Raw genomic sequence first — 21237 nt, forward strand, 5'->3', positions numbered from 1 at the left:
TTGGAAGAAGAGGATAGCAATTTCTGCAATTCCATCTTGAAAAAGAGGAATTCTAAACTCTGTGGCCTGCTATGGGGAAAAAGAAGAAACAAGGGCAAGGGAGTATCAGAAAGATCTTGCCTTTGAGCTCCTTTTCCTTCAGCTTAAAGTACTCAACAAGCCAACTCACTGTGCCTTGAGTGTCCTCTTCTGAGCCCAAGCAACAGAAAGGTTGGGTCTGCTTATCTCAGAAAGCAGTAATTTCATGAATAACTGTCATTAAAAATTATTTCATACCATAAAAAATTTTAATAAAGAAAAAAAGCACTGTACTGACAAAGAGGTGGAGCATTCAGTTCTCCTGAGACGGTCACAAAGCACCTTCAGACAGATATCAGATTAGAAACTTCCACGATGTGTAATGGTTAATTAGCAAGTTGGGACAGAATCATATCAATTTAGAGCTAAAAGAGGTTCTCAGAAAATTCATGGAAACCAGGTATTATGGGTAAAAAAAAAACAGTAAACAAGGATTTCAAACTATTTGATACCAAAATAAACTGATCTTTTAATTCCAAAAGCAAAGAATTATCTCAAATTGATCAAAACTTAATTTGTAGTAAGTGGATAATTTAAGTTCTATTATGCTGCTTTGAGCCACTTTATTAGTTCTGATTATACTCTTCATCTGAGATATTTCATTGAGCGTCTGTAAAAGCAAGAATTTCAAACTGCTAACTTGAAGGATATTTTATACTCCTGCCCTACCTCCACAGCAGTGGCCAGGAAATACCCTAAAACTTCCTAAGTAGAAATCCCTTCTACTTAATTACATATACCCATGGGTCTTCTGTGCACCTCTTCTTTATCTTTTACTTTGGTGACACTGGAAACATCTGAGAGGTGAACTAAGAACTGGGGATTCTCAGGCCTGGCATGGTAGCCTAGTAGGTAGAGTCCTTGCCTTGCACGTGCCAGGATCCCATCTGGGCGCCGGTTGTAATTCTGGCAGCCCTGTCTCCCATCCAGCTCCCTGCTTGTGGCCTGAGAAGCAGTCGAGGATGGCACAAGGCCTTGAGACCCTACACCTGCATGGGAGACCCAGAAGAGAACCCTGGCTCTTGGCTTCAGATCGACTCATCTCTAGCCATTGTGGCCACTTGAGGAGTGAATCAACAAACGGAAGATCATCCTCTCTGTCTCTCCTCCTCCTCTGTATATCTGACTTTCAAATAAAATAAATCTTTAAAAAATAAAACTAGGGATTTTCATGCCATGAACTATCTTTAGCTTCTGATGAAAGCTTTACCAAATGCACAAAAATCATTCTGGGAGGATTGGATTTAGCATATATTAAGATATGTGCTTGTAATGTTCCATTCATCATAGCATACAACTCTGAATCTCTAGAAATACTTTCAGACAACTCAAATTTTTATGAAACTTGATTTGGTCTGAATTTCTCCTGCATGGTAGAAAAATTATGCTTACTTCATTGAGATAGTTCAGGATTTCACATTTTCATTTGTCAAGTCCACAGTGTGTGGAACAATCCATCATTTCTTACAGCACTAACTGTGTGACTTAAAAAGATATATAGGTGCCGAAGTATCCTTCCGACTTCTCTAGTGATATACTCTCACCCTTCCCCTTGATGTCATCTTCCCCTAGCACGTCTTTTGTGTGAAGAGTTGTTGGATCTGTCCAGGAGGTAGACCTGGATCTTAAACCCATTTATGCTGCTTTTATTCTTCCTTCTTGCTGCCTCTTTTCCTAGGAAATTAAAAGCAGGGGCTGGATACATTGAGTACACATTCTAAATCTGTTCCACCAGAGGTTCAGGATTCCCAGTGTTCCCAGCTTCAACCCCAGGAAGCCCTACCTAACTCCCCTGCATACCACCTGGTCACAGTGTCCCTGGGCTGTTTCTGTTGATGCTGACACCAACCCTCTGCCTCATCAAGAGCCACCCCCAATGCATGGCAAGTAGGGGAGCAATCCCAGCAGGAAATGCAGCTTTCTGACTCTGACTAGGGCTACTTTGTTCACTGTGGGATTCTGTGCATGGCTGCACTAGTCAAGGCAAAATCAAGAGCTTCCATGTCATTAGGTGCTTATTTGGCACCAAGCACTCCTTTGCGGACTCTGCACAGTCAGTAGGCACCTGAAAAACTGGTACACAGGAACCTCATGTCCATTTTACAGAGGAGGAAGTTAGGAAGGGTAGCTTGATGACACTAAAGGACACGGGATCCGAGTCATCTGATTCCAGAATGTGTTAGGTAAATAGGGTGTTCTTGTATAATAAGAGTAATGAAAATATCCATGCCATGGGTTGGTCTAGTAAGGATTAAGTGAGGCAGTGTCTTTATTTTTTTTAATTTATTTATTATTTTTAATTCATTAATTACATTTTATTATGTGACACAGTTTCATAGGTACTTGGATTCTCCCCACCCCTCCCCAAACCCTCCCACCATGGTGGATTCCTCCACCTTGTTGCATAACCACAGTTCAAGTTCAGTTGAGATTCCCCCATTGCAAGCATATACCAAACATAGAGTCCAGCATCTTAAGTTGCTGGAGGCAGTGTCTTTAAATACTAAGAAACTGCCAGGCCTAGAGGTGGCACTGAAGAAATATTAATTATTAACCATGGGTAATCACTCTTAGAATTTCTTTTAGCATTATTATCCCTGCGGGAGAACTTCACTGCCTGCTGCTCTGAGAAATGACTTGAAACCATTCTTCTCTTAAATTACTTAATTTTTTCTGCTTAATTTGATAATATGACCCCAAACCAGCCATCGGTCTAAATATGGGTACCAACATTTCCCCTCCCTGATATCTTTTACAGAAAACGACTTGTTAGCCACAATGGGTATTAAGTTAACAAGCATTAGAATATATTTTTCAACACTGTGGTAAAAGAAAACCATTTATGGAATTGCTAATATTTTCTAGCTGAATTTGACTTTCTAACACCATGTAAGCTTTAACTATAAGTTATAGATGTTCCGAGCATAAATGCTGAAGTTGTCATCTGGACTCTCTTAAGTTCAACTTGTATGTATTATACAGACAAACCTCATTGTTTTGGTAACCAGCCACTGTTGAACAGCTTCTGAAAGAAATCCAGAATAAGCAAGTTACTGACTTGACTCCAGAAAAGAGGGAGGAAAAGAGAATTTGGGCTACTTCAGGTTTTGTTTTGATATGTCCCCTGAGTCTAATACAATATATTTTGTATTGCTTTGAGAAATAGCTCAGGCAGGTTTTGAACCATGCTTATTTTCTCTCCTGTGCCAACATTGGCACTTTAACACTGCCAGTTTTCTTTGACCATTAGCAAAGCTGTTTCAGCTCTAGGGTTTGAAATTTTTAAGAGCTTAGTTTAACTTTTGAGGTGTTAATGTATCTGTATCAGAAGCAAGGAACCTTGTGTAAGATGTCCCACTGGAGGAAGAGTGTTCAAATGCTGTTGGCACAGGGCTTCTTCCAAGTAGCTGTCAGTGAAAAAAGCCAGCTTCATTGCATTTGAAAGAAATGGGTTAGTATAAAATGTAAACATGGCAAAAACTGAAAATACCGTGTGTAAACAAACAATCTGTTCTCCTTTCCCCTGGTTGAAGGCAGGGTCTGCTACAAGCCAAAGTATGAAGTTGAAAAAAAAGAATTGTTTGGTCTCATAGAACTAAATGTGTCCCCTTTTTCAGAACGAAGTTCAGTGAGACTGGCTCGTGTGCAAAGCATAAGGGATGCTGTTTCTGTTTCAAAGTCTTCCTCCCCGTGGGCCTGGATATTCTCTACCTCAGTTTTGGCAAAACGTCTACACTCTACCAAGGACTCTCTGAGGCCTATCATTAGAGATGATTGCTGTCTAACCAGTCTGCGCCCTCGCCATTCCCTTACCAGCTTGATGACATTTCTGGTGCCTGTGAATCATGCCATGCCTTGGGCCTCCTTTGCATCTCTGCCAGCTATCCCTTTGATAAGTCGGGGTGACCACAAAAATGACAACCTCGGAGAGACTTCCCTGGGAGACTCCACAAGTGTAACACTGTGCTCCTGTAGCACTGGAGCTGCTTGTCGTACTACACACAGAGACTTGGAGTCCAAGTGGCTAGCCAGTGCTGGGTCCTGGATTCACAGCCCTGTTGCTCCACATGCAAAGCCCATGATGTTTGTGGTTTTCTTTTTAAATGACTGCACCTTCTCTAGTGGCAGCAGTGACTCAGTCACAGAAGCTAGCATTCCATGGGCATCACCCACATTTTCTAACTTGCTTAACCTCCCCTTCTGTTCATAGTTAGGGCCTCAGTGAAGCTGAATGAGCCATGCCATCCTGGGAGGGATTTGGGCACTCAGAGTTTCTAGACTTGAAGGGAGGCTTTATATTAAGATTGCCAGAACAAAAAATTGCACATAAGATTTTATTGAATTATACAAGTGTACTTCAACAAATTTATGGGATGTGCATTTCAAAGATGTTTCTTTTGATACCAAAAATATCTTAAAATCATGCATAGCATTTTCATAAAAATTTGGAAGACCTTTCCTATGCATGAATCTCAAAACTTTTTGCATCACAACTTTTCATTTCATTTTCCATTAACTATTTGGACTGCCTGTATATATGATGGAAACTCTGTGCATTTGAAATTTGTACTGAGAAAATATCACAGGTAATGGTTTTTTAATACTATCTTTATGTTTTCTTTAAAAAAGGAAAAGATTATTTGAAAGAGTAACAGAGAGAGAGAAGAGAAGACAGAGACCTTCCATTCAATGGCTCACTTCCCAGATGGCTACAATGGCTGAAGCTGAGCCAAACCAAAGCCAGGATCAGGAGCTTCACTGGGTTTCACGTGTGTGCCAGGACCCAAGCACATGGACCATCTTTCACTGCTCCCCCAGACACATTAACAGGGAACTGGACTTAAGGTGGAGCAACCGGGACTCACAGTGGAGCCCAGTTGGGATGGCAGTATTGTACACAGTGGGATTACGTCTGTGCCACAACTCCAACTTTGTCCTATGTTAATGAATTCAAATCATTAGGAAAGTACATCTGCCATGACATTCTTCTTGATTGTGGGTAGCAGTGTCTTACAAGCCCCATTGCTGCCTTTCCTAAGCCACTGCTGTGGTCATCTGCTTATTGTCAGCAAATCAGCTATGTGTTCTGGACAACCTGCTCCTGCAAATGGAGGCAGGAGAGTCTGAGTGTGTGCAGAGCCAGCTCCTCTCAAGTCCAGCACTTCCTCCCCTGTTTGCCTCACAGCTGCCACGGGAGAATACTTAATCTGCAGTTCAAAATGAGAGTTCAGGAGGTTTTTCAGTGGTGGTTGAAAATAATTACCAGGGCGGGGGACAGGATGATAAAAGCCTTTATGCACAAAACTATTTAAATTATATAATTGTGTCCCCCACCTCACCCTTCCTTCCTCTCCCTGGATTTGTCTTTCTCTGGTACAGAACCCCATCCCTACCTAAATTGTAAATGGGACACAGATTCGACACTTCACTGCCTCTCTAATATACCCTAAGTGAGACTAGATGCCTCACGTGGAGTTATTTGCCTGATGGAACCCATCATAGTCCCACATCTCAAACCTCTGTTGAGGGCCAAAAGCAATTTACCCAGTGTTGCAACTCCCACCTCGTACCAGCTTCCATTCTCTGACCCTTGACCTTCCTCCTGTGGCGTGACCACTCTGGGGGATTGGGCCATTTCCTCAATTACAGCGTTTTATATCTATCCTCAGTCTGAACAAAACCATATCTGGATATCAGCAAAACACAAATTTTTGTTCATGTCCCCTTCCTCTCTCCCCAGTATCTATAGCGATATGTATTGATTAAATGCATTCATTTGGCTGCTTGCCACTAAGCTGTTTTGGATGGACTTCTATGGCCATATGGTTTTAATGAGTTCACCTTCTGCCTGCCTTTACCCATTTTTGGAGAATTGTTTTATATCTGTTGGGTTCCATAGGTGTATGCTTTTTAAGCATTATGTGGTAGTATAGGCTAGGAGCTTAGGAACACCCAAGATTTGGGGGGAAAACTACTCAGAGGGATCTAGTCAGTGGGAATGGGCTATGAATACTAGATGTGTCAGTTGTACGTAATGTAGGTTCTTCCTACTGTTGTAATATTTTAATTTGTTTTGTTTAAAAGACATGCAGATGAAGATCTTCCATTCATTAGTTTACTTCTCAGTTGTCTATAAAAGCTAAGATGGGGCTAGACTTAGCCCAGGAGCTTAGAATTCAATCCAGGTCTTCTACTTGTGTGGACAGGGACCTAACCACATGACCATTGCCTCCCAAGATGTGCATAAGCAGTAAACTGGAATCAAGAGTAGAACCAGAACCTGAACCCAGGCCCTCTGTTAGTGGATGCAAGCATCTCAAGCAGCATCTTAATTGTGCCGAATGCCTGCCCTCATACTTTCTTTTACTACCACCTGAACTAGTTGGAGGAAGAGTTGATATATGCATTCACAGGAATATATTGAATGTCCAGTGTTCTACTCAGTAACACATTGTAGAAAAATTAGTAATACCCAAAGGTTTCTCCATGTTGTTATTATGGGAGTAATAACTCACTCTCCTTAAGAATGTGTTAACATCATCCATACTTAATATGGTCATAATGCGTTATTAAGAATGTTCTTGGAATGTTCCGTTAATTTGCAATTTTAGGGTGTGAACATTTGGAGAGTGTAAAGCAGAGAGAGACTGAAACATTATTTGACCATAAATTTGTAAAAACCTCATGTCTTAAATGTTGCTTAGGTGGGGCCACAAACCACCAAAACAGCTAATAAAATAGGTGTTATGTTAAAGTTCTAGTATGTGAGAGTATTCCAGAAAGTTCACAGAAAATGGAAATAAAAAATAACTGTGGTTTGGTGTAAAAATTTGAAATGCATGCATATGAAAGATCTTCAAAAAGAATATGAAAATGCATATAATGAAAAACCGTATATGGACTTCAAAAATATTTGCCTCCAAACAAATTAATCTTTTAATTCCATTTTCCATAAACATTTTGAAAGACTCTTGTATACTTCCATATTTGACTTTTATTACTTTTTTGATTTTATTTTATTTATTTATTTAAAATAATAACATTATTTTATGACATAGTTCCAAAGGCTCTAGGATTTCCCCTCCTCCCCTTAAGTGATTTCCCCTATTTTATTACAAAAATATAATCCTTCAAAAACAGTTGTAAGTCCATAATTCTGCTATTTAAGTGCATCCTGACATTGTAGGTATGGAGAATGACAGAGTCCAGCATCCTTTTGTGAAGATGTATTTAGTAGTGTCATTGGGAGTGCATCTTTTATTTGGAAGTAGAGATGCTTGCTGTACTGTATCTTCATATCTCAATATGATAGTCTCTATTATACAGTTCCTCTAGATGGCTATATGTACATGCATGTTTACCTATTTTTTATCTTGTATTTTGCATGATGGTTGCCTTATATCAGAGAGAACATAAGATATTTGTTCTTTTGAGATTGACTTAATTTACTGAGCATAATGGTCTCTAGTTAGGACCATTTGGCTGCAAATGGTAGAATTTCATTCTTTTTAATGAATGAGTATATTCCATGGAGTAGATGTACCACAATTTCTTTATCCATTCCTCTTTTGATGGGCATCTAGGTTGTTTCCATGTCTTTGCTATTGTATATTGTGCTGCTGTGAATACAGGATTTCAGGTCCCTTTCATATACAGATTTCATTTCCTTTGGATATATTCCCAGAAGTGGGATATCTGGGTCATATGGCAGGTTAATTTTCAGTTCTCTTAACACTCTCTATACTGACTCTCTATACTGACTTCCATAGCGGCTGTGTTAGCCTACATTCCCACAAACAGTGAAGAAGGGTGCCTTTCTCCCCACATCCATGCCGGCAGATGTTGTTAGTAGAGTTCTGAATGTGGGCCAATCTCACTGGAGTTAGGTGGAACCTCAATGTGGTTTTCATTTATATTTCTCTGACAGCTAGGAAGCATGAGCATTTTTCATATGTCTGTTAGTCATTTGAATTTGTTCTTTTGAAAAATGTCTACTCATTTCCTTCACCATTTCTTCAGAGGGTTGGTTGTTGTACTATCATTGAGTATCTGAAGCTTTTTGTAAATCCTGGATGTTATTCCCCATGGGTTGTGTCTCCCATTCTGTTGGTTGCTTCTTCACTTTGCTGATCATCTCCCTTACTGTACAGAAGCTTACTCTGATATAGTCCCATTTGTTTATTTTGGCTTTGACTGCCTGTGCTTTTAGTGACCTTTCCAAGAAACCTTTCCCAATTTCTGTATCTTAGAGAGTGCTTCCTATGTTTTCCTGTAACCATTTTTGTTTACAAATTTAGGTTCTTGATCTAATTAGAGCTGATTTTTGCATAAGGTGATAGGTAGGAGTCTTGCTTCTTACCTCCGCAGGCTGCTATTCAATTGTCCCAACAACATTTATTGAAGGACTAAAATTATTCCTGGATAATTTTCAGTCCTCTTGTCAAAGATTAATTGGTTATACATGTGTGGACTCACTTCTGGGGTTTTTATTCTGTTCCTTTATTTTATTCTCTGTTTTTGTACCAGTGCTAGACTGTTTTGAAGGCTGTATAGTATGTCTTGATGTCTGGAATTGTGATTCTTCCAGCTTGATTTTTATTCTTTAGGATAACTTTGGCTATTCATTTTCTCTTGTGTTTCCACTGTTTGAGTTTTAAGTTAGCTTATAGTATGTTTACAAGATATATCCTTACCAAAATTAAAGGATTTCTCCCTCACAGTGAACTTTTTTCTATTTTGAGAGCAATCCATGCCTAATAAACTTGATGTCTTACAAAACCAGCATGAGCAATATGTCAGCAAAATACACTGTGTATTTTCTTTAATTATTTTAATACTGAGAATTATATTGATGTGCTCATCTAGTCAGAAAATATACAGATAATGAGAATGAAATGCCCTGTAAGTATGCAACTTTTAAGTTACTTTCAGTTTAGCAGTTTTATCAGTGAAGTTCAGAAAATATTTTTTTAAAATGGGGTAGGTGACACAGCAGACTTTCACTTGGGATTCACACGTCCCACATCAGAGTGCCTGGCTCAAATCTAGCTCCACTTCAGATCCAGCTTCCTGCTGTTTTACACCCTGGGAGGCAACACATGCTAGCTCAAGTACTTGAGTCCTTGTCACCCATGTACGAGGCTTACATAGAGTTCTTGACTCCTGACTTTGATGTGGTTGGTTTCTGACTGTTGCAGGCATTTGGGAAGTGAACCAATGGATGGAGATTTTTCTCTTTATGTCTCTCTGCCTTCCTGTCCTATGTCCCACCCCTCCTTTCAATTAAATGAAAAGTAATTAGATACAAAGTTATTAGTTTACATAAATACTTGTGCTTCTACCACATACCAAGAGCTATGAATCTTTTGAAAAGGGATAATGCTATTTGATCTTTCTTAGATTTGAGAGGACAAGTTTCCAAATTCTTTGGTGTAATAGAGAAGGGAATTGGTAGAGTAAGGTACTAGCAACCAAACATAGATTGAAATAGATGTGTTTGGGAGATTTCCTAATGGAACTTAAAAGTATTCCAATAATATGCCACCTGAGTCTACTAATCATGTGCAGCGTATGAAGGCTTGCAGAAGTTTCTTCTTGCTGTGTTGGTTCCTCTATCAATCCTGATGCCAGAGGCAGAGAAAGTCCATTCTGTTGTTGGAGTCAGCCTACAAAATATGTATTAACCCGATCTAATGAGGAAACATTCATCAGTAGACCTGAAATGAACTTAGCCATAATACTGTTTCCTAAAATGTATGATGATGCACTTCTGTCTAGCATACCGAGCCTTTTGTGGCTACCTGGTCCAAAAGAGTTTCTGGAGTTCTAGTTTCTTAGGTTAGTGGTTAAAATCATTCTTTATATTCCGTTTAACGAGAGTCATTTGTTAAGAAATTTTTCTGAAATAAAGCATCTAAATTTTGTTTTTCAAAGAAGGAGAAAAATGTTGTCCTTCCTGAAAAGCACGCATTCCCTGCAGTGGGGAGAGACCTTGAGTTCTGAACCCTGGGGTACAATTCAGCATCATTTGCTGCAACGGTGACCAGAGCTCAGACATGTCAGACGTGTCAGGCCAGCCTCTTCTGTGTCCTCCCCCATGTTTATGTGGCTGCTCATTTGTGTGTCCTGTGCAAATGCCTGTCTGCAGTGGTTGGTGGTCTGTACATGTCTGCTAAACAAGTCTTGAAGATTGTTTTTGAACAGTGTTCAGCCTTCAGTCATTTTTCTCTTTCCACTTGGAGCAGAGTTCTAGAAAAGACTGGGAGTTCTAGAAAGGAGCATACCATACTCTGTGTTAAAAACTAATGGTTCATCACATTCTGCTTCCTCAGGATTCCTACAAGGAGTTTGCCACATTCTGGTTCATGTTGTTTCTAAGGAAGGTTAAGTGAAAACAGAAAACTGTGTTACTGGTACTATCACAGAAAGCAGAGACTTCATAAATATAAATCAATTCTGACAATGGGGAGATCTATTTTCCTTCAACAGTGATTCATCTTTTAGCTCAACTGTGTGCTGTTCACTTAACTGATGGCGAAGTCAGGAAGGGAAAGATCAAATGCAGGAACAATAAAATTGTCAGTTCAGTTTAGCTGATGAAACAAAAATGCCTCCTTCCGAGTTGCTCACACAAGCATGTGTTTACACAATTCTGGGGGTTGAGAAATCCAGGTTCACAGTCCCAGCAGATGCAACACCTCAAGGGCTCACTTCCTGACCCAGAGAGTGTCTTCAAGATGTGTCCTCCATGTGCCAAAGGGGAAGGGAGTTCTTCAACATTTCTTTGCAAGCCCCTAATGCCATGTTTCAAGTCTGTACCTCATGATTCAGTGACCTCACAAAGGCAGCATGAGGAGTTGGGATTTTAAAATATCAATTGGAGGGAAGCACATTCATTCTATAACAAAAAATACTGTTAAATATTTATACTGTCTCACAATGTGATTCAGAATTTTCATACGTTGGGGCAGGTGTTTGGTAAAGCAATTAGTATACATCAGGTGATGCCCATAGGGTTCAGGTCCCAGCTCCACTTCTGGTCCCAGCTTCCTGCAGATGTGCACCCCCAGGTCCATCAGGTGCTGGCTCACATATTCACTTGAGTCCCTGTGACCTGTGTGGGAGACCTGAATTAAATTTCTTGTTCCTGGCATCCACCTGGCCCAGTCCCAGCTATTGTGGGCATATGGGGAGTAAACCAGCAGGTGGAAGAAAGATCTTTGCCTTTGCTTCTGACTCGCTGCCTTTCAAATTAGGAAATAATGTTTTAAAGAAAGAATTTTAACATTTTGCTCTTTGGGAATAGAATCCACCTTTCAACATAAGTTTGTCATTTAATCTGCATGCATTGAACAGATTGCAAAAAAAAAATGAGTATAAAACCAGACACTTGTTTGTATTTAAACCCAAACACCACTATGAATAAATACACATCAGGAGGCTTTTTTCCTTTACTTTTCATGCTTGGTGTTTGGCTAACCAGCTGACACCCCACAGGATAGATATGAGTGATCACACATTATTTACTGTTACTACAAGTAATTAACTGCAGCCCCAGAAAAAGGTGTCGAAGCCACGGCCATCAGGTGTTGCCTGTTGGACCTGTTTTCCATAATCTTCACTTCATCTCTGCCCTATGACCTGTTACCCAACCAGTTTTCTCACTGGACGCTGTAGACTTTGCCTTTCCTTTCCTTAGGGATATGTCCACATTCTCTTTTGCAGTGTTCTCCAGATTTGTTCCTAAGTGAGGCTATCTTTTCTGTAAAGCAGTGAAAGAAAGCCTGGAAGCTGAAAATGGTCATTTTTATGCAGGTGCTTTCTGCACCATTACATCTTGGCCATCAGAGACATAGCTCTCAGTGGCCAAGCATGTTCCCTGTGCGTCTAGCTTGTGAAGTCTTCAGACTGTTCCAAGTAAGTTTTGCCACAAGGAAAATGACCAAGTGTGCACTGTGATATCTTCCAAACAAACTGGGCTCCTGGTAGATTTCTCTACAGAACCGCATCAGGTTCTCTTGGGGAGAGCACTCTGTGATTTTTATCAAGGGGAGCATTTGCAGCATGTCATGTCAAAGTAGTGAAAAGGGTGACCATAAAACTGCTGCTTTCCAATTTCTTAAAGGTTACTGTTGTGATGGTTAATGTTATTGATGAGTGCTTTGTGAACATATTTATTTGACCCCATTCTACCCTTAAATTCATTTTTGCAAGAAAGTCTACTTGGCCTGATTATCAGCTGAATGTTTCTTTTGTTGTTCATGTCTTTTCCAAGAATATTTCTTATAACCAATTAAATATTGCTTTGTTCTCGCTTGCCTACTATTATGCAATCTGGCAAGATCACTAAGTAGCCATGACCCTGTTTGTAGACTTACAGGGGAAAAAAATACTGTCTATGTGGGGAATGAAGACACAAAGAGAAATGAGGGGGAAAGAAGCACTAGAAGACATTAATTACTCCACTCAGGATTTGGTGGGGAGGGAGGTAATTAGCCTAACAGTTAAGGGCCAGTGTCGTGGTGCTGCCTGTTAAGCCACCACTTGGCACTGCAGCATCCCATATTGGAGCACCTGTTGGAGTCCCAGCTACTTAGCTTCCCATCCACCTGTCTGCTAAGGTGCCTGGGAAGACAGTAGATGATGGCCCAAGTACTCAGGCGCCTGCTACTCATGTGGGAGACTAGAATAGAGTTCCTGACTCCTGGCATTGGCTTACCTCACACTTGGCTGTTGCAGCTATTGGGGAAGTAACCCAGTAGATGGGAGATCAGTATATCTTGCTCTCTTTCTGAACACTCCTAAGATTCTTCCTTTCAGGTACATAAGTATTTTTTATGTCAGTTAAGATTTCTGTGTTCCATATTGGAGTGCCTGGGTTCAGTTCCTGGATGCAGCTCCTGACTTCAGCTTCCTGCTAATATGCTCAATACCTCAATTGAATGGGTCCCTAACACCTACATGGGAAACTGAGTTTCGGGCTCCCAGCAGTTAGAGAGTAAACCAGCAGATAGAAGTCTCGTTGTGTTCTCAGTGAAGTGGATGAGTACTTGCTGACCTAATAGGAGCCAAGTTTGGAATCTTGGAGAACAGATCTTCAGTAGCCTCCGGGAATAAAAGAATCCACTAGAACTGGATCAAAACTTTGATCATCAAGAATGGGCACCCATGTTAGAGAAGAGAACTGTAGGGAAGCCTGCCCTCCCAGTGAGGTCATTTTTCCTTTCTGTGTTGCCAGTATTAACCTGTAGACATGGTGTTATTGGTCAAAGATAGGAGCCTCAGTACCCAGAGCTTCGCTAGTGTGCTCAGCCAAGAGCAGTGTCTCCCTGCAGGGACAGTGGACTTAGTGGTGGCCAGGATGATCACAGAAAGACCACACAAATCCCACCTTCCCTGTGGTTCCCTCCTTACCTGGCTGAACTAGCTTTCTCCTCTCTCCCCTGTAAATGCCTTTACCACTGAATGTCCCTGATTCTATTTTTTTTTTCTGCCCACATATTAAAACTGACAGAAACAGGAGATGGAAACCTTTGAGTGGGTTGCATTCCATGGGCTTGGATCTGTTTCTGATTTAGTGTCTCACTTATCTATTTTCACTCTGACAACTCACTAAGTGTAAATGTATAAACATTTCCCCTTTCAGTAGCCTGAGAGGGGGAAAAAAAAGAAGCAACAGCTAATATAGTGATAAATTTATCTGTAGCTACAAGAGATAAGCTTCAATGCAACATGACCGAAAAGTAGAACTCCCAGACTTAGTGCAAAAGCCAATAAGCTTTTATAAATAAAAGAATTTTGAAATAGTCTCTGCAGTAAATAAAAAATACAACTGCAGCAGCGCTCAGCCAACAACAGAGCTTACTTACCAAAGAAAACCATAAACTAAAATGAGAAGATGTCTGGGATTTGGGTTGTCGCTACCTCACACCCACAGCGTGCTGCCTTTGGGAATTCACAGCAGGCAGGTGTTCACTCACCTTCTGAAGCCTTACAGCTGTCTCCTGACACCTTCAGATTTGCTGAAGACCTGTGATGGTCACCAAGGAAACCCAGGGATACGGATGCCACAATTAAGAGAGTTCTCAACAGATTTTCAGGTGTTAGAGCAGACTTGAGAAAGGAGAGAGAGTCAAGCCCACAGGACTGCACCCCATGGGGTGGGGAGAGAGGGCATTTCACTATTCTGGGGCCTACCTCACTTTCCCCCTTGTTTTACAGCTGAACTTTAAAGAAATGTGAGGGTTTCCTGAATTCTTTCTCAGGTTTCATTTCAGAATTTCAGCTCAGAAGTCATGATTTAGGCAATTGTTTAACAAAATATGTAGGCCTGTTAGTGAGCAGTGCCTGTGAAACACTGTTGAATTAATAGATTGTTCCCTAGAAAAATACAGTAAGAAAGAGAAAGCTGATTCATATTCTCTTTCTGTCTCTGTCTCTCTTTCTCTGTGTGTGTGTGTTTAATCAAAAGTGATCATAAGGGGGAATAGAATGCTGCCATTGGAGTAAGATCAGAATTTATAAATACTCTCACTGAATAAGTACATATTTCTTTTTTTGACAAAATGAAAGTCTTTATTTGTGTTTTTTCTGTAGAATAAGTACATATTTCCTGGGCATCTCTAATTGCAGGTATATTAGTTGCTGGAGCTGAGGGTTTTGCTAGCTCAGAGGGAGCAACATGTGAATGTGTGGACTCAGCTTAGGAGGGCCGGGTGAGGTTAGCTTGGGTTCATAAGACAGGGACTGTGCCCTGGAGGAAAGGGGTTGTGGAGAGAGGAACATGAAGGAATCCTGAGTGAGAAAAGGACTGGGAAGGGAAACATGTTGGTCTTGGAATCTGGAAAGCCCACCGTGTCATTTGAAGGAGTTTATTGTGTTGACATTAGAAAGCCCTAGAATGACTTTGAAGCAAGAAGAGACATGATTTAACATTGGTTTTATAAAGTGAGACCTTTATTTGTGATATCCCCTTTCTGTTTTAATGCTTAGCATTAAAAGTCATTTGCTCACCTTTTAAATGACTTGTTTTCTTGTTATTGTTGAGTTCTGGAACACTGAAAATTAACCTTTTGCTGAATGACCAGTTTACAATTATTTTCTCCCATGCTATAGATTCTCTCTTTACTCAGTGATTGTTCCCTTGGTTGTACAAAAGCTCTTTAGTTTGGTATAGTCCCACTTGTCAGTTTTTGCTTTTGTTACTTGGGCATTTGAAGTCTGGCTCAAAGAAATATTTGCCCGGATGACTGTCATAAGCATTTCCCATATATTTTTATGGCATTTTCAAAGTTTCACTTTTTACATCAAAGTCTTTGAGCCATTTTTTGGATGGTTTTTGTGGAAGAGAAGATTCTAGAGTCTAATACATGTCCAGATTTCTCAACACCCCTGGGTTGACTGTTCATCTTCCAATATGTACGATTATTGCCTTTGTTGAAAAATTAGTTGACTTTAAATACATGAATTTATTTCTAAGTTTTCTATTACTTTCCATTGGTTTCTGTGTCTGGTTTTATGACAATGCCGTACTACTCATAGTAAGCCATATATTTTTTTATACTCATGACATTGTATGTACAAGTATGAATGTTTTATTTCTTGCTTAACAATTTTTTAGTATTTATTGGTTTATTTTCAAAAATAGAGCAGCAGAAGGAGAGAGAAGAAAGCGAGAAAAATCTTCCATCCCTTAATTCATTTCCAAATGGCTGCAGCAGCCAGGGCTCTACCAGGCTGTAACCAGGAGCAAGGAACTGCATCCTGATCTCCACATGGTGGCAGGAGCTCAAGCACTTGGACCAACATTCGCTGCCTTCCCAGACACATCAGCAGGAATCTGAATTGGAAGCAAAGTAGCCAAGACTCAAACCAGCTCTCTACCATGGGATTGGTGTCACTAAGTCTAACCCATTACACCACACACCAGCCCTCGTAACCATGTGTTTCTGAGCAGAACTTAAATACATTCCACTTTCTTATGTGCGGAGTGGAGATTAACAGTGGTGCCTCAAGCTCAGGGCAACAGCAGATGTCGGCTTCAGTGTTGCTTCTATATCTGTGGCCCTTGAAGCTGTGCCTGGAGTGTGGTACATGCTAAATAGTATACAATTTTTTACCTATGTATAGACATTTGTCCATTTAAACTATATGAAAAATTAATAGAATCAGAGTAATCCACTCCAGATTGCCATGAGTAAATTTTGCCTGCACCAACTTATGCATTTTCACCTCCTTTTAACTCCTCTTGGGCCAAGTTTCCAGCAGGAAATGGGAGTGAAGTTTGTAAATTAAAACAGCAACTTCCCCCTGTTGTATGGTGTGAACAGAATTTTGCAAAGAGTGCTGCTGTTTGGTGGTCTTCTGTGTCACTGAACATAATGGGAAAGTGGAGGAACTGTTACGTGAAATTCCACGACTGAGACAGTTGGGCACTCCTACTTTACAATACAATGTGGTTCTGATATTTTGATTAACACATTCTGAAATTCCAGAGAAAAGTGTCAACTGCAGAAACACCCTCAAAAATCCCCCAATATAAAACTTTAATTACCTCTGCTTCCCTGTTTGTGAAATAAGTGCAAATGGTTATACATCATCCATAAATCAGAACTACAATTATATTCTCATGCATGTGATAAGCTATATTCTATAATGTAAATGTATATTTGCTAGCAGTAGCTAAGTAATGGCAAGCTTAGCACTCACAAAAAAAATCTAATAGGTAGGAAGTAAAAAAAAAAATCTAATAGGTAGGAAGTAATTCCTTATATTTGCTGGTGCCGACCCAGCGTGGTGTTTCTTCACTTGTGCAGCAGGAATTTGACTCTCCTAAGTTGCAGGAAGAGTCTACAGGATTTGAAGAGAAAAACCCAATGTCCCAAAACTTTTTGCCTTTGACGAGCTGGGAAAGCAGTTCTGGACAGAGGGAGACAAACACATCCGTTCTGTATGGTTGAAGTGAACAAAAAGCTTTCCCTGACATGAAAGATTTTTATTGTGCCTGAAAGTGAACTATTTATTGACTTTAAAAGGGTTCTTTTATTTCATCCATCAAGATTAGCAAGCCACATGTCATCATCCCCAGCTAAAATACAGTGTCATGAAATCATGATTAAAATTATAGAAGTCAGTTCATGAAGTGGGAAGGGATTACAGATCCTGCATTTCCTCCTCTCCATTACCAGGAGTTAAATTTCAGTTGCATTGAGGACTGGCAAAAAAAAACCCCATAAATTATTTAAGTTATAATTTCCACAAGTTTTTTCTTTTGATTACTGGTGAAGCAATTTTGGCTAGATAATATATCAGAACAATGTTTTGTTTTGCGGCCATGTAGTTGTATGGTTAGGATAATGAACTGAGACTACCAGTCCAGCCTAGGAATAGGTGACTTGCAGTCTGGTCCCAGCCCTGCTGGCAACAAATGTGTCACCACCATCTAGCTTTTCTGGTAATGCAGGTCCAGTTACCATGAGGGGCCACTGTGAGAATGAAATGAGGGGAAGTATGTGGAAGTGATCGGGAGCGTAAAAAGCACTTGGTGTAGCTAACTGTAGCCACCAGCCATGCTTATGGCATCTCGATAGAACAAAGGGAATAAATGTTATGGCATTTGTGTTTCATGTTCTAGGATACAAGGGAGACCCTCAGCCGTCACTGCACTAACCTCGGCGATGCTCTTGGCAAGGAGAATGACTTTGCTCTTATTATTGATGGGAAAACACTGAAGTATGCCTTAACCTTCGGAGTACGACAGTATTTCCTGGACCTAGCCTTGTCGTGCAAAGCTGTTATTTGCTGCAGGTAAGTGCTTCCAAAGAGGGACTAGATCCTGAGTTGTTGATGTTCAAATTTGCTTAAAATCATCCTATCCAGAATTTGTAATTCATTGACTCAAGACTGAAGGTTCATGACATGGAGAGAGAATCTGTTAGGAGTTTTTGAGTAAGGTTGTTCAGAATTCGAATTGATAGGTCCCTTTTCATTATCTGTTAAAAATCAGTTGTTTGCCTGCGATTCCATCTGTGGACATTGCTAAAATGGTTCTGTTTCTATAGTTAAGTGTTTGATGCTGTTGCCAGAGGACTCATTTTAGGGGAATGGCAGGATGAGAGGTATGTAAATTGAATCATTTTCCAAGTAGAGGGACATTTTTCTGAAGGTTATTTGTTACCCATACCCAGTCTCTTACCCTCCAGTCTATAAAACTGCCTATATCCTAATTTAAATCTAGTATGGATTATCAAGACCTGATCCATAGGACTATGTTGTAGCCTGCTTAGCTCCAGACCCGCTCAACTTTCTTGTCAGGGTATCCTCCCCATCTCTTTGTCTAAATTGTACCAACTCTGACCTTCTAAAGTCGAAGGCACATCCCAGCCTATGCCCGGTCTCCTTTATGTGACCACCATGAAACTGAAGGATATCTGTCTTTGCCATCTGCATATTGAGTTTTACCAACTGGTCAAACTAAGTTCCCAGTAGAAGTTTCCCAAATTGCTTTTCCTTTCTGGAAGACTCAATGAAGCATTTCTCCTAATCTGTGCTCCTGACACTGTCTTCCAAACTGTTGTATTGGCTTTGATTATTCTCTTTAAAATTATCTTTACTAATAAAGAAATGGTAAGCTTCCTAAGCCTTTTTGTGTATATGGGTTTATTTAGTAAAATATCCCAAGTATGATGATATTTCTGAACTTAGAGCCATATCTTGGAGTTACTTCCTAAATTTTTATTGAAGTGCAATTTCTGAAACATAACTTAAAACATACCCAGTCAGTATCGTTTATAAACCAGGCTGTAAAATTATATCATACTCAGAGAATTAAGAGTTGCTTATTATTCCCTAGAATCTACTTATTTTAGTCATATAATTTTTTCCTTTCTCTATGGCAAGTATTAATAAATAATATTAGCTTAAAACTCTTGGATAATATATTACACAGATGTGCAATGTTAGGAACAATCAGACATTTGCTTACCCATAAAGAATTGGAAATGGTTTTTGGCTCATTTTGTTATCATGCTTTTTAAAATCTGCTTGTGCGGTGACTTTCCGTGGCTCCTTGCTGGGATCTCAACAGTTTTACTAATGTTCTGCTCTGACACTCTCCATCATGATAATTTTGTGCCAAATGTAGTCGTTTAAACACTTTCACTAATGGGATGATAAGGATCAACAAGCAATTGCACCAAGGCTCCTCTAAGTGTTGTGACTGTTGGCTCCCATTGGGAAACAAACCACAGAACCGAATGCCGAGCCCTCTAGATAAAACCAACAGTTGCCCAGTTCAGCACGTATGCGGGGCCCTGTGCGTAGAGGCCACAGACACTGCATGTGCAAGGATGAGTAGAACCTGCTTCCTGTACACTTCCTCTCTCTGTGTTTTAAGTGGAATCACAACAAGTCTGAAAGATGTAGGAGGCCAGTTTGCATAACACGATCCTCCTCGCAGCTGAACCTCATTCTTGGAGCATTGCTTAACACAGTACCTCCCACCATTCTTCAAAAAGTTAAACCACAAAACTAAACAAGAGCAGAGGGCAAGGAACACTAGAAAGCAGAGTCGAGGGTAGAACAAGTTTGTTGTGTGGCTTGTGAAAGGCCCTCCAGAGATCCTCGTTCTGGCTGCTCGCAAGTTACACGGGCCTCAGGGCTCCTCCAGGCCCTGGGCCCCTGGGAGGGAAGCACATTCGGCCACGCACGTGCAGCTCAGCTCCGGAACAGAGCTTATAAAGTCGTGTGTGGGCCAGGGCTCCCTCGGCTCTGCTTTATGCACGCTGCAGGACTGAGAAGTCTCTCAGCAGACAGAGTTTTGTTTAGAGTTGCAGGGTATTTGGAATTTTTTTGGAGGTAAAATATCTTTCCTCAGCTTTTTTTTTTTTTTTTTTTTTTTTGGCTAATGGCCTTTGCACTCTGTCTTTTCCTTTTAGGACTAGGGTTCAACTTCTGGCTTGCCTTGAGAATTGGCCTAAGCCTGTAATTGCATCAGTGCCACAGCCACTTGTATGTCTCAGCACCTCCCTGGCATGCTGCCTCCTGGCATTTAAACTAGAAGTGCGTAGCATCTCCTGGTCGTTTCCCTCACTGACCTAGAGGTATTTTCATGATAGTGCTTCCAGCCCTGGATAGGAATAGGTGGGCCAATCCAGGCATCATTCCTTACGATTAAACATAAGTGTCACTCCACATTTCTCAGATGATTGCAGTCTCCCAGCCTCAGGAAATTCTCAATTTTACCCCATTTCAGGATGGATGCTCCCCATAAAGACTGACTGTTATTGCAAACTCTACAGTGCAGTACTGTTTTCCAAAATCACTGATGTTCATGCTGGTTTCGGGGAGTGCCGAGGGGGCTTCCCATAAAGGTGAACTCCTTCCAGTATGTGGCTTGTCATTCCATGCACAGCGAGACAGTGAAGAGTCTGGCCTTCCTCTGTAGCCACAGCCAGAGTGGCCACAGAGGGGGCTGTTTTCCTGTAATGGATAATGAGGTTCTGCAAGGTGTCCCAGCTTCGAGGTTACTTCAGCCATTCTCCCTGACACTATCAGCAGCAGGGCCAAAGGCAGTTTGGAGGCTTGGCTTAACTGACACAGTCATGAAGATGCGTTTTCCCCCCTCGAGTCTGCAGCTGAATTGAAAGAAGCAGTTGTTCTCCATCAGTGGTCAATAAGTCTCACCCACCACTGTTTGCTGAAGGGAGGATTCAGAGACAGAACTCAACCCCTCACAACGCCCCCTCCACCCCATTTATTCAGCTCTTTCAAGTCAAGTCCTGGTTCACAGTGTCAGCTGAATGCCCTACCTTAGCTTTTATGTACAATCCTAGAAGTAGAACAAAATCTGCTTTTGTCAGTCTTTCAGGTGCTGGATGCTCACAGATAACTTTGGGTCTTCTGCTTTTACCATCATGTAGTTTGACCTCAGTCATTGAGTAAGCAACCCCTTGTGGCATTTCGTCCTCTATTGTCCCTTGCTCAAGTGCACTGATTCTGATCACAGATATTTCTAAAGAGCAGATAGAAGCTGCAGATCATCTCCAGAGGAAGTACACAGGGACACAGACACGTAGAAGTTCGTGCGCCATCTTAGGACTTACAGGGATGCCTATTCCTTGGATAGTAGAGGATGGAAAAAGTTTGCTGTATGTTTCAGCA

The 21237-nt window shown here is 40.8% G+C and overlaps 1 protein-coding gene across 3 annotated transcripts in view; it reads left to right on the forward strand.

Moving 5' to 3' along the window:
- ATP8A1 (ATPase phospholipid transporting 8A1) overlaps positions 1-21237 on the forward strand; it is a 221276-nt gene that overhangs the window by 128723 nt on the left and 71316 nt on the right. For all 3 annotated transcript variants that reach the window (XM_058670152.1, XM_058670150.1, XM_058670153.1), the window contains one exon: positions 17711-17883. In XM_058670152.1, coding sequence (XP_058526135.1) covers positions 17711-17883 — 173 coding nt within the window. The remainder of the gene's footprint in view (positions 1-17710; positions 17884-21237) is intronic.

This window comes from Ochotona princeps, chromosome 11 (genome assembly GCF_030435755.1).
Source record: "Ochotona princeps isolate mOchPri1 chromosome 11, mOchPri1.hap1, whole genome shotgun sequence".
NCBI classification, from domain to species: Eukaryota; Metazoa; Chordata; class Mammalia; order Lagomorpha; family Ochotonidae; genus Ochotona; species Ochotona princeps.